Raw genomic sequence first — 12565 nt, forward strand, 5'->3', positions numbered from 1 at the left:
GAGCAACATCCTCTCCCGGGGCTTCAGGAGCTCCGAAGTTTCTACTTTTCGCTTGTCACACAGCGACTGTGTGCAGGAGCCTGGGCTACTCCGATACACAAAAATGCTAGGACAGCAATGGCCTTCCTGAGAACTAATACCAGTGAATCGAACCTAAAACCCCCTCAGGTGAGAGTCAAGCTGAGGGCGATGCCTTCTGGGATTGTGAACAATGCTTTCCATAATTACTCCACGTTTGAGTGGTCTGTTATGCAGAATAGACAACTGGCGTGAAGAGAACTCTTGGTATCAAGTCAGCCGATGTTAATGTTAAGATTCGGTATTCAGTTCCGCGAGGCTCTCCCAATCTCCCCGCAGAGCACAGCAAAGCCCGGTGCTCAGCTCTGCTGAATGCAAGCAGAGCAGGGTCTGCGCCACGGGGAAGTGATGCCAGCGCCCGACTTCAGGGGTGGGGTGAGGGCAAGGAGAAGTGCCCCGCCTCCCGCAGCATGAATTAGACAGTACACTATTTGAAGGGAGGTTCAGGGAGAGGGAAGAGGCCTGGCAGCAACTCTGTGTGAGGACGTGATACGGATGACATTGTGCTACGAAGCTGGGTGACCAGGACATTCTCGAACCTTGCAAGTAACTGCAACTCTGGACCAGCTATGGCAGTGTCCTTTTCCCACTCCCTAGGGATGCATCACCGACATTAAAGCAGCACTATTTTCTGCCTGCTAAATACAAATGATCAGTTTGAACCCTTATACCTTAAGAGCAGAAATAACTTTTCATGTTGCTTGTTCAATATCGAATACAAATAGGCTACAAGTTTATATGACTGGCACCATTTTGTATAAATTCGTGTTGTATATATATTTGAGGCATTTACTAACAGTGCACCTTTTCTTTTTTTAATAACATTTGATCAACTTACTGGACACAAACCTATTCTACACACAAGCAAACACATTTGAAATACTACCGCTCATGAACATCTGCATCTGCAGAGGGCCCTAAATTCCCAGCCCCTTCGCTCAAAGATTCAGTCATTTTCAGGTCAACCCCGTGCAGCTGATGCGTTCCGTCAGGCTTATGAATAAAGACATCACACAGAGTATTTTGGTGATCGCTCCGACCGCAACCTTACACCACTCACAGGCTTTATATGCATTGCAATTCCACCAGGGGGAGAAGGTCTTTAAAATAATGTTGCTGTCTTTTTGTGCAGTATTGGAAGAAATTTCCAAGTAATATTTGATAGGCAAAAATATGTACATAGTACTGCCTTCATTCTGAGGTCAAACTGGAATCCATAACAACCGAATCTGCATGGGTTCTTTTATATCTATCTTTGATTAATTTTCTCATTTGACAGTTTCATAGATGTACATAACTTACCATGGCTACTTTCACCCACCCCCTCCTATCTATCTCCCTTCCAACTCTGTCCACGCCCTCCCGCCCTCTGCCCACCTCTCTACCCTTCACAAGACCCGTTCTCATTTTCGTGTCTTTGTGGTTTGTTTTGTGACGCGCTGAGTTTAACCGGAGCTGCGGTGTTCAAAACCAGAACCATTCCTTGGAGCCTGGCGGGCCCACCTGTGAATACACAAGGACTGCTTTCCCCTAGAATCCACCAGTAGCCGCTTTTCATCAGGATGGGGTGTGGCCCCATGAGTCTCTTTCCAGTCTTGGCTGGTGCCAGGCCCAGTCTTGTGCAGGCTCAGCCAATTCGGACAGCAGCAGCTGACATGAGATTACTGCTGATACCTGTGCCGTGCCTAGAACGGAGAGCATCCCACGGTCTCTTTCCCTACCTATCTCCCACCTCTTACATCCTTCTGTCTCCTTTTCGGGCGATGTTCCCTGAGCCTTAGAAGGGGAGGTCTGGGTACTGTTAAGAGTTGGTACTAATTGTCACTTTCTCTCAGCACTCTGAGCAGCCAGGAGCCTCTGCACTTGCCAACCATTTATCGCAAGGGGAGGCTTCTTTGGGCACGGCAGGGAATAGCAGCTGTCTATGGATATAAACATAAAACACTGATTAAAAAAAAAAAAAAAAAAACCGAAAAGGATGTAAAGCGTGTATATTCACGTAAAAGTTTCTGCAGCAGCGTCTGCCACCAGATGGCAGCAACAGATGTTATTTTTAAACTGCTCTGGTCTGATGACGCCAGGCGATATGATGATATACCACCCAACCACTATTAAAGCATCTTACACACCGAGGCGCACCGCATAAGCTCATCTTTGCTGAACTACTGTCTGTGTTCTCCAGGAGGTGAGAACGGGCTGTCCTTTAAGATTTCTGTGATCTGTACTGGCTCATTGCCTAACAAAGCTTTTTTTTTTTTTTTTTTTTTTTTTTTTTTTTTTTTTTTTTTTTTTAGTTTTAGTTTTCCCAAGTCAGATAAAAGCAGAAAGCATTTCCCTAGCTGTTGCAGGACTGATCCTTAGGAGCCTGTCATTTTCAGATATAATGGGGAACAAATACAGCATCTGCTGAACCCTCAATTTCACAGGCTAGGGAAGGCTACAAGGAAAGTTCTCTGGTGTTGCTCTCGGACCTGGCTGAGATTCCTTAGCAGCAGAAGGAAGCAACTCAGACACTGGCAATATAGGAGCTGGTCTGCCAAAAAGTGCACGAAATCGAAGGGAGAGGCAGAAAATGGTCCTGTTTTCGTGATCTTCAGAAACAGCTGACACCCCTGCAGGGAAGAGCGGTAGTGCACACAGTACTGAGGGTGATGTAGGGTTTGTAGTTTCTTGCAAAGTTCCTGTGTCTTTTCAGATCAGCCAGTCCAGGAAAGGTGGACCTAGAACAGCCCCATAACACTAGTTAAGCTCAACCTCAAAGCCTCGTGCACGGACTGACTAGGTCACAAGGGAGGATGTCAAAGAATCTTCAAAGGCAGAATATGTATGTCACGGGGCTTACTGGCTATGAGACAGACTCAGTCCTACATGAACTTGGCTGGTGATACTTTGATACCTGTAACCAGCAAGGAATCAGCGAGTGTACACTCATGAGCCCTCGAGAAGCCACACTCCTTCAGGGAGTGTGTTACTTAGACGACACAGACCAGATCAGCTCCCGATGCCTCCAGCTCCACAGAAAGGAAGACATTCTACCTGAATGTCAGTTATGACTGACAGCAGATGCAGCGGCTCACTCTGCTAGGGAGGAGACAAACTACAAATGAACTCTCAGATGGTACAGCCCGTGGCTATGTGGGAAACTCAGCTGAAACTCAGGACAGGTGAGAGATAAGCATCTTGCTGTGCGTGTGAGCATCTTGCTGTGAGGACGGGGATCCCTTCAAGAATCAGCTCAGATGGCAGTAAAGTCCTGCCTGCATGGCCTCATGGGAAACATGCAAGGCTACCAGAGTAGCGTGTGAACCTCCTCCTGAATTTCCCCAGAGTGAATCTACTCTATGTGAGCCATTCGGGTGGGAGTGACCCTGACCCACCCCCATCACAGGGCATGACTGAGGCCCGAGCAGAGGACCTCCGAGTAAGGCCCACATGCCTGCAACCCTTCCAGGAATTTCCAGATAAACCACAAGGTATCCTTTTTAATCCTCGAGGTAGAGATCAATTTTAATCCAGATATCCTTTTCTGTCCTTGTTGTCCCACAGAGAGAAGATCTTCGATGCAAACGCCTGTGGCTGCTATTTCCCTCTAATACTTTCTGTGGAAATTTAGGGGGGACCAAGTGTTTGTTAAAACTCAAGTGGTATGATCTCTGTGTGTTCAAAGTTTGAGAATCATTGCCCAAAGATACATTCTTTTTCTTCTTTCTACTTCCTTCTCTCCCTCCCCACTCTCCCCTTCCCTCCCTTTTCTTCCTCTCTCTTTCCATCCTTCTTCCTTTCTCTCCCTCCTCCCTTCTTCTCTCCCTCCCTCCCTGTTTTTCTCTCTCCCTCCCCCTTCTTTCTTTTCCCTCCCTTCTTCTCTCTTCTCTTTCCCTTTCTTCCTCTTTTCTTTCTCTCTCTTTCTCCCTTCTTCTCTCTTTCCCTTCTCCTTTCTGTCTCCCTCCCTCCTTCTTTTTCCTCTTTCCCTCCCCCCTCCCAGCTCTTGTCCAAGGCTTCTTTAAGAACAAAATAATGTGGTGGGCTCACAATGGCATCACTGAACACTTTATCTTCTCTTTAGCACTTCCCTCCTCTTGACCCCCACACTTTATGCTTGCAATTCCTCTTCAGTAATTGAAGAACTTAATCCCAAAGCCCTGCTGGCATAGGCTCCAGGTTCTCTTGGTCTACCTCCTTCTGGTTCCCTATGCTTATCCCATCCTCTCCGGGAGCCCAGAGCAGCAACAGGAACAGAGTGAAAGGTTCACTCCCAGAGAAAGGGTGAAGAGGGGGCTTTCCTAGCCCTGTGCAACAAAATAGGGCCCTGGGGGCAGAGGAAAAGATACAGGCTGCCTCTGGGAAAGGAGATGCTGCAACCCTATACTCTTCTTGTTGAAAATACCCAATACTTCATTGTTCGCCCTTCTGGCGATGGTTACATAAGCACACTAGGACCACAGCCTTCTTCAGCCCAAGCGGCTCTGTGGTGATGCTGATCTGCCTGAGGGTGGGCTTTGAGCACTGCAGAAATACGCTCTCCGTGCTCCCTCTCCAGCTCGAATCTCTTCCGGTTTCTTTCCCTGGCCCACACCAGACACTCTGCCCTGAATATCCCCTGAACATTGTTGTCAGCTTCCTCCACACACTTCTGCAGCAAAAGACACAGCTTACACACGTTCTTGAAACTGAGCTGCTGGTCCTTCATGTGGCAAATGGTTAGCTAGCTGAATCTTTTCAAAGAGAACGCCCGGGGTGAGCCCCACTTTGGCCGGGATTCTCTGCTGTTTGGGCAGCTTGGCAAACAGTTCTAGTTCTTTCTGCGGGCTTTTCACGTCTTGGGATTCCTTGGGACTTGGCTAACCCTTCTCTACTGTCTGGACCCTGGGCCCAGGGGAGGGCCCCTTCCAGTTGCTCTTTATTCCAGCTCCTGCCTGTCCCTTGGGCTATAAACTCTCCAGGCTGACTTCTAGCATTGGAGCCACTCCAACTTAAAGCTCACCCCTCCACAGAACTCATACAGCAGGGCGCATAGGGACATCCTCAAGATCTCTGAGTTTTGGTTGGTCCACTAGGAGGGCCTTAGAAGCTTAGTCAGATCTGAGGATCCACCCAGCCTAGCTGCAGTCCTCCTGATCCCATCACTCCTGGTGGGGATGAGAAGGTGAAGTCTGGGGCTAGATGTATATATATATATATGGGGAAAGCAGGCACTCCAAGCTCGGGGCTGATAAAAGCAGGGCTCACCTAGGGATACAGAAATAATTTTTTATATCAACTATGGAGAAATTAATTTTCTATATTTCCGTACTGGGAGAGTGCTTTTCAAGAATAGTGAGTGTATAGAGATGTGCGTTTTTCTTGAAGGCACTGCCATTACTTGAGATACTTTGGGAGCTTTTACTTAGTTTGCCAGCCACCATTAAAAGACTTTTTTTACTGCCTACCACAGGACTGTGCAGAAGCCAAAGACTTGTGGGCACTAGAGAAAGTATCTTTCCACGGTGGGGCCTTTACTCAGAGCAGGATGAAGCAGGAACAGAACCTGGAAATCTCCTTGCAAGGCCTGTGCCTGCCTTTAGAGCAGTGGTTCTCAACCTGTGGGTTGCGACCCCCCTCGGGTCAAACAACTCTTTCACAGGGGTCTCCTATGGCCACCAGAAAACACAGATGTGTAAACTATGATTTATTGCAAAGTTACAGTGATGAGGTTGCAACAAAAATAATTTTATGACTCAGAGTCACTAAAACATGAGGAACTATATTAAAGGATCATAGCATTAGGAAGGTTGAGAACCACTGCTTTAAACACTGCCCTCTTACTTTACCAATGAATAGAATCATTGAGGAGAAAAGAATTACAATTTGTTACTTTCTTCTGGATCTTCAGATTCTATGCCCTAAGTTTCCATTTTTTAGTCATCCAAGTCCCACTCTCACCTGCCCCCCGAAATCTTCACCCCTACCCCTGCCCACTCTCCAACCCTTCATACTTAGTATATTCTGGAAACCCTCACAGTTACACGTCCCCCCTGAAAGCTCCATCTTTTTTCTGAATACTTCTCTCCCTTCTTGATCTAACTAAATGCTAGCTATTCTACAAGGATACAGCTTTCTCAACACCGATGGGATCTTCATACCCAGAGCAGTTTTCCAGAGCATGCTGAGTACATGGCAGTCATAGCACTGGTGAATATAGACCCTGGGCAGGAGGCCAGAGATCAGTGGATACCGTTAATGAAAGTTCTGGGCCACCCATCCGTCAAACATGAAAGTTCTGACCACAGTCTCTCCATGCAGACATGAACAATGGAAGAAAAGAGACTTTGCAGAGGGAGAGAGGAAGCATAGACACCCAAGGGCAGATGGTTTAAAGAGGAGCACGAAGAAAGAGAGAGACCGGAGAAGAGAACATTGCTCCTGATTGGTGGACAGAGGAAAACCAGGCACTCTGAATTATCTAGAAACAGCCGGTAAGGGAATTCAGAGGAGGCTTTCAAACATCATGGAAAGTTAAAAAGAGGAAGAAACAGGCAAAGTGAGAAAACTATCAACAAGGAAAGGTAAATTTGATGGCCGAGGGAGAGTAAAAGCAATTCAGTGTTGACATCTCACCAAATAAATCAGAGGGGAGGACAGTGACAGAGCTCACAGGCCCCATTTCTGAAAGCTATGCCACCCTTGCACCAGTACAAAGAAAGCCCTAAGAAAATGTCACTCACAGTAAGAATCTCTCTCTTGCAACCTGGGATTCCTAGAGACTGAGAATTCCTAGAGGTAAGTCAAAGAAAAGTTGAAATGGCCAACAGATACCTGGGGGTGAGGTAGGGGGTGGGGGTGTGGGTGGAGGTAGGCGTGGTGAATAGTTCAATAGTTTTAGCCATCAGGGAATGTAAATTGAAAGTTCTTTGAGGTTCCATCACTGCCCAAGTAAGGGATGTGGGGAAAGGGACATGATTATACACTTCTGAAGAGATGTAGGCTATACATAGGCACCACGGAAGTCATTATGGAGGGACTTCAAAAAACTAAAATACACACACTACACGATCCAGCTGAAAACTTGGGTCTGTAACTGAAGGATTCTAAGTCAACAAACCACACAGGTATTTATGTATCTATGTTTAATGCTATACTGATCACAATAGCTTAAAATATAGAACCAGCCTAGGTGTTCAACAATAGATAAGTTCATAAAGAAAACTTGTGACTCACACATACAAAGGACACTCAGAAGCACACACACAGACACATGCATACACACAAAGAGACATAGACACACAGAGATACATACACACAGAGAGACACATACACACCAATACACACAGAGAGATACACAGATGGAAAGACAGACACACACATACAGAAACACAGACACACCCACCTGCACACTTTTATTGAGCTATAAAGAAGCATAAGATTGTTATTTGCAAGAAAGTAGATGTGACTGGATGTGGTAATATTAGACAAAATAATCCAGACTCAAGAAGACAAATAAGAAAGACAAATGTTTCATATTTTATCTGAAATGGCTTTTGAAGGGGAAAGGATAATACAGAGAGAGGGGAAAGGGAGTGAGAAAAAAGGGTCAAAAGTAGGAAAGAGATAAAACGTTACACATTTTTTTTCCCTTCTGTGTGGAATGATGTGTGTGTATGTGACTGTGCATGCGACTGTGCGTGCGTGTGCATGTGTGTGTGTGTGTGTGTGTGTGTGTGTGTACCATGGAATATGGAATATTTGGGAGAAGAAAGGGATCCAGCATGAGGGGGGTGGAAGAAAGAAAAATGATATTAAGGATTAATCTCAGCAAGTTACAATGTTGTAGATGTCCCAGACTGGAGAGATGGCTCAGTGGTTAAGAGCACTGACTGCTCTTCCATAGGTTTTGAGTTCAATTCCCAGCAACCACATGGTGGCTCACAACCATCTGTAATAGGATCCAATGCCCTCTTCTGGTGTTCGTGAAAACAGCTACATTGTACTCATATACATAAGTAACCAAACAAATATTAAAAAAATTTACAATGTTGTAGTTGCATGAAGATGTCAAAATTAAGCCTGATACTTTGGATGATAACTGAAAATGGATAAAAAGTAAAATTTTAAAAGAAAAGACAAGCCAATAGAAAGGAAGGCAAGTGTGATGGTTTGAGGCTCACGCCGGGTACTCCATGTGTTGGGCATGTGGATCAGCTGTGATCTCTCAGCTACTGCTCCAGCACCATGCCTGTCTGCCTGCTGCCACAGTAACTATGATGGTTACAGACTCACCTCTAACACTGTACTCAAGCCCTCAGTTAAGTGCTATGTTTGTTATAAATTGCCTTGGTCATAGTGTTTCTTCTCAGCAATAGAAAAGTAACTAAAGCAGGAGGGGAAGGGGATAGAAAGCTTCCATATTAGTTTGCGTTCTTCTGGGGTAACTTGTAGATGCTACAGATTAATGGATCTTCTGACTGGAGTATAATCGAGTAAACAAATTTAGTGTTTGTGGATATATTTTCCTGTCTTTTATGGAATACGGTGGTTTGAATGGGAATGGCTCCCAGAGGCTCCCATATTTGAATATTTAGTCCTCAGTTGGTGGAACAGTTTGTGAAGGATTAGGAGGTGTGGCCTTTTGGAGGAACTGTGATACTGAGGTGGGCTTTAAGGCTTCGTAAGGCTTGTGGGATTCCCAGCGTGTTCTCTGCCTTGTGACTGTGTCTCAACTTGTGAATCTTTACTACATCATCATGGATTCTAAACCTCCTAAGCCATAAGCCAATTAAATGCTTTCTTTTATAAGTTGCCTTGGTCACTGTGTTTTATCACAGCAATAGAAAAGAAAGACATCAGAGGAAAAAAAAGAAAAGAAAAAGAAGAAGTAGAAGAAGAAGAAGAGGAAGAAGAAGTCTGCTCTGTGGTGCTCTGGAAAGACAAAATGACCTGTTTGCTTTCCAGCCATCAATTGTAGCTGTAGATTTCTGTAGCGCCACCCTAAAATGGATGACAGACCAGTAGCATGACATCTCTGAGGCAGGCCCTGGATGGAATTGAGGGCCATGGACTTCATCTTGCAGGTAGTTCCAGAGGGTTCCACTTCTAGTAAGTTCTGTCACTGGACTCCAGGCTGTCCAAGGCTATTTCTCAGAGCCCTTTGGGAGGCTGTGTGTGTGTGTGTGTGTGTGTGTGTGTGTGTGTGTATGTGTGTGTGTGTGTGTGTGTGTGTGTGTGTGTGTGTGTGTAGGAACCACTGATCATCAAACTTTGATTTGCAATATTCATCATCTGGGGAGCTTGTTAAGATGCATGTGCTGATTTAGTAGGTGATGCTGGTCCTTTTCAAGGGAGACAGTGGACTGAAAGTAAAAGCCGTTGTTCACCTACCTGGAATGTTTGGAACAGCAGCTTGTTAGAAAACTCACTAACTAGAAGTGTGAATTATTTACGACCTGAGTCATAGAGATGTGGGGTTTTCTTGTTTTTGTGTTTTACCTCCCCCCTGCTCCCCCCCCCCCCCCCCCCCGTTGTGTTTTGCCTTTTGAGTTATGTGTCAAAGTCATAAAATCCAGATTCTTGGTTTCTCTTTGGAAACAGCAGTAGCAGCTACAGTAGAAGAGGCTGTGACAATCCCAGGCAGCCACCCCGCCCTTCAGGAAGCAGCTACCGTTTGGCTATCATTCCCTCCTGGTGAACTCCACATGGATGCTTTGTTTTCTTCCCCACCTGCGATGACAGGTCTTCTTATTTTTGGCTTTTACACAACACATTTCCTTCCTTACTTGCAGTGACCTGCTTTTCTGTCTCTTCCCCTCATTCTCTGTTTGATAAAATCGATTGAAATGCCTTATACGGCCTTTTTCAAATACAGCATTTCTTTTCTCAGAGTGGCAAGTATTCTCGGACACCCCTCTCTGTTCCGGCAACAGAGTAGGGCCTTATCTATCACATTTTAATTTTGCTTACTCTGGGGCCTCTTAGATTCTCTGAGACTCTTCAAAATCCTCAGTTTTTATCTACTGTTGTCTTCCCAAGGTGTTACTTTGTCACATAGGAGATTTTTCAACAGGCTTGACAAGTAACAATGAATTCCTTCTCATCTTTTACATTCCTGTGAGCTCCCCTTTGATTGTATCATGGTTTTGCAAGTATTATCCTACTTACAGCAGTCGAGTTAATTCTCTATATACCTATCTGCAAGTCTTCTTTGGGCTTTTCCTTCTCACCTAAGTATATATATATATATATTTTGCTTTTTTTATACTCAACTTATAGACCATTATTTATGTAGTCCTGTAGAAATATAAGCTCTGAATGGAATTAATCATATACATTCATGGCATGACCAGGCCGACTCCATTTTGTTTCTCTAATGCAGACTTTTCTTCTGTAAACTCACAGTGTAGCCCAGGTCTGCCAAAGGCTTGCACTCCTCCTGCAATTACAGGTATGTAACCATGCCTGACGGGATCATTTAAAACACGTTTATGTTTTCTCACACTAACCCTACAACACAAATGTGCACATATTACCCTCTCTTTTTAGCATTTAGAATCTAAAGTGAAATGTCTCCTGTTAAGCAGGAAGCGAAGGGAACAGAAGCGTGAGGTTAATCTCGGCTGTTCCTATGTTCTCTCCGTGGAAGAGAAGCCTGGCTTTCCACACCTCACTCTAGTTGGGGCCAAATGACCTGCCCAATTAGCATGTGTTAGAGCAAAAGGGCATTCTAGTCCTGGACTACTCTAGATGATTCCGGGAATTTGTTGGTGGCCGTTGCTGTGGGTGAATCTCAAAACCCAACCACAGTGATTTCACTAGGCAGTGTGAGAAAGTGTCATCTGTGGACCATGACATCACCACTGTCAGGCTGGTGCAGCACGCTCAGTAGCGACTCGTGTCTTAGAAATACAGGTGAGCTGAGAGCCAACAACTTAGCAGTCTCGCTTGCTGAAATAAACTGGGTACAAATCCATGGAAAACAGCAGCACTGGAGAAATAACCTAGGGGTCCGAAGTGGGCAATGGTGGGAAGAGAAACAGCACTCATGCATTAGAAAGACTTCAACGGGAGGGCAGAAATGGCTGAGCATTGCAGCCACGTGAGCCACGTCTCTTATTTAAAATGTGGTCATAGAACACACTTACTTATGAAAGCATGCAGAGGCTATACACCCTCCCGAGGGCCCACCAAGCATGTGGGTGTAACGCAGCACACAAGTCCATGAACACTAGCTGTGTGTCTGGAAGAAGGCTAGAAAGCCTGACTTCCAGTGTCCACACACTGTCACAAGCTAGTGACCCTACCAAGTGCGTTCTTTGTGTTTCTGCCCCTCTTCTAAGGAGGTGAGGAACAGGTCTCATCTCCCTGTTAGAACTCGAGAGGTGAAGTGCTTTCTGCTGTCTTCTCTATATGACTCCATTAGTACGATTTCAACAAAGGACTTGTCCAGGATACTTTTTTTTTTTTTTTTTTTTTTTTTTTTTTTTTTTTTTTTTTTTTTTTTTTTTTTGCTGCAAATATATTATTTGTTGTAAAAAATGTAGTGATCATATATTAGCCAACATGTATTACAAGCACGTATATTACAAGCTCTTATCTGGAAACAACACAAGTAGCTGTTAAGTAAATCTGGAAGTTGGAGAAGGAAAAGAGATTTTTAGCCTTGGGTTTTTTTTTATTATTTCATTAAACGTAGAGGGAACTCTTACCTTGTAATTATGGAAAAGGGTTGAAATCAGTCGGAGGCACAGGTTCCTTGACCTATTCCTCTCACCTCAACCCATGTCTAAACTAAACCATAGGATAACCCCCCACCCTAATCACATTTGTTTACAATCGACACACAGAGAAATATAAGATCCGAAGTATAAACACAGTTGTGTGTGTGTGTGTGTGTGCGCGCGCGCGCGCGCGCGCGAGTGAGTGTGTGAGGGTGCGTGTGCACGAATAATCACTCTTACCACCCAGCCACTTGTCGGAGATGTTCTGGAGCATGGTGACAGGGATGCAGAAGAAGGCAATGAGCAGATCACTGAGTGCCAGAGAGCAGATGAAGATGTTGGTGACGGTGCGCATGGCCTTGCTGCGGGTCACCACATAGATGACCAGGGAGTTGCCAAAGAGCGCCAGGGCAAAAATGAGTGCTCCTGCGAGCGCGAAGGCCAGTTTAGCGCGCGCCGGCAGCTCCGGAGTGTAGACCAGCGGTCGCAGCCCGTAGCGATGAATGAACTGCTCCCGAGTCAGGTTGTGCGCGCTCAGCAGCCTGGAGAGCTGCTCCGCGGTGATGTTGAGAGCCTGCATGCCGAGCGCAGAGTCCAGCTAGCTCTGGCTGTGCCAAGTCTAAGTCTTGGCTGACAGGGCAGAGCTCAGGAGGAGCGTGGCAGCGCCCAGATTTAACCGGCCCGCAGGAGGCGGGGCCAGGCGATCTCACTCACAAATGTTTGAAGTTCGCAAAAGTTTGAAGGTCTGAGCCTGGTGCTTCTGGCTCTGCCCGCTCTAGGCGCGCGCGGTTGGATCTTCTGTC

At 45.7% G+C, this 12565-nt stretch overlaps 1 protein-coding gene across 1 annotated transcript in view; it reads right to left on the reverse strand.

Moving 5' to 3' along the window:
* The window catches only part of LOC308430196 (pyroglutamylated RF-amide peptide receptor), a gene marked incomplete at both ends in the record, with an annotated part of 32926 nt that extends 20584 nt beyond the window's left edge, over nucleotides 1–12342 (reverse strand). The window contains one exon of the mRNA XM_080929326.1: nucleotides 12003–12342. Within this exon, the coding sequence (XP_080785452.1) occupies nucleotides 12003–12342 (340 nt within the window). The remainder of the gene's footprint in view (nucleotides 1–12002) is intronic.
* Nucleotides 12343–12565: the final 223 nt, after the last annotated feature.

Source organism: Micromys minutus (assembly GCF_963924665.1).
Source record: "Micromys minutus genome assembly, chromosome: 15".
Lineage (NCBI taxonomy): Eukaryota > Metazoa > Chordata > Mammalia > Rodentia > Muridae > Micromys > Micromys minutus.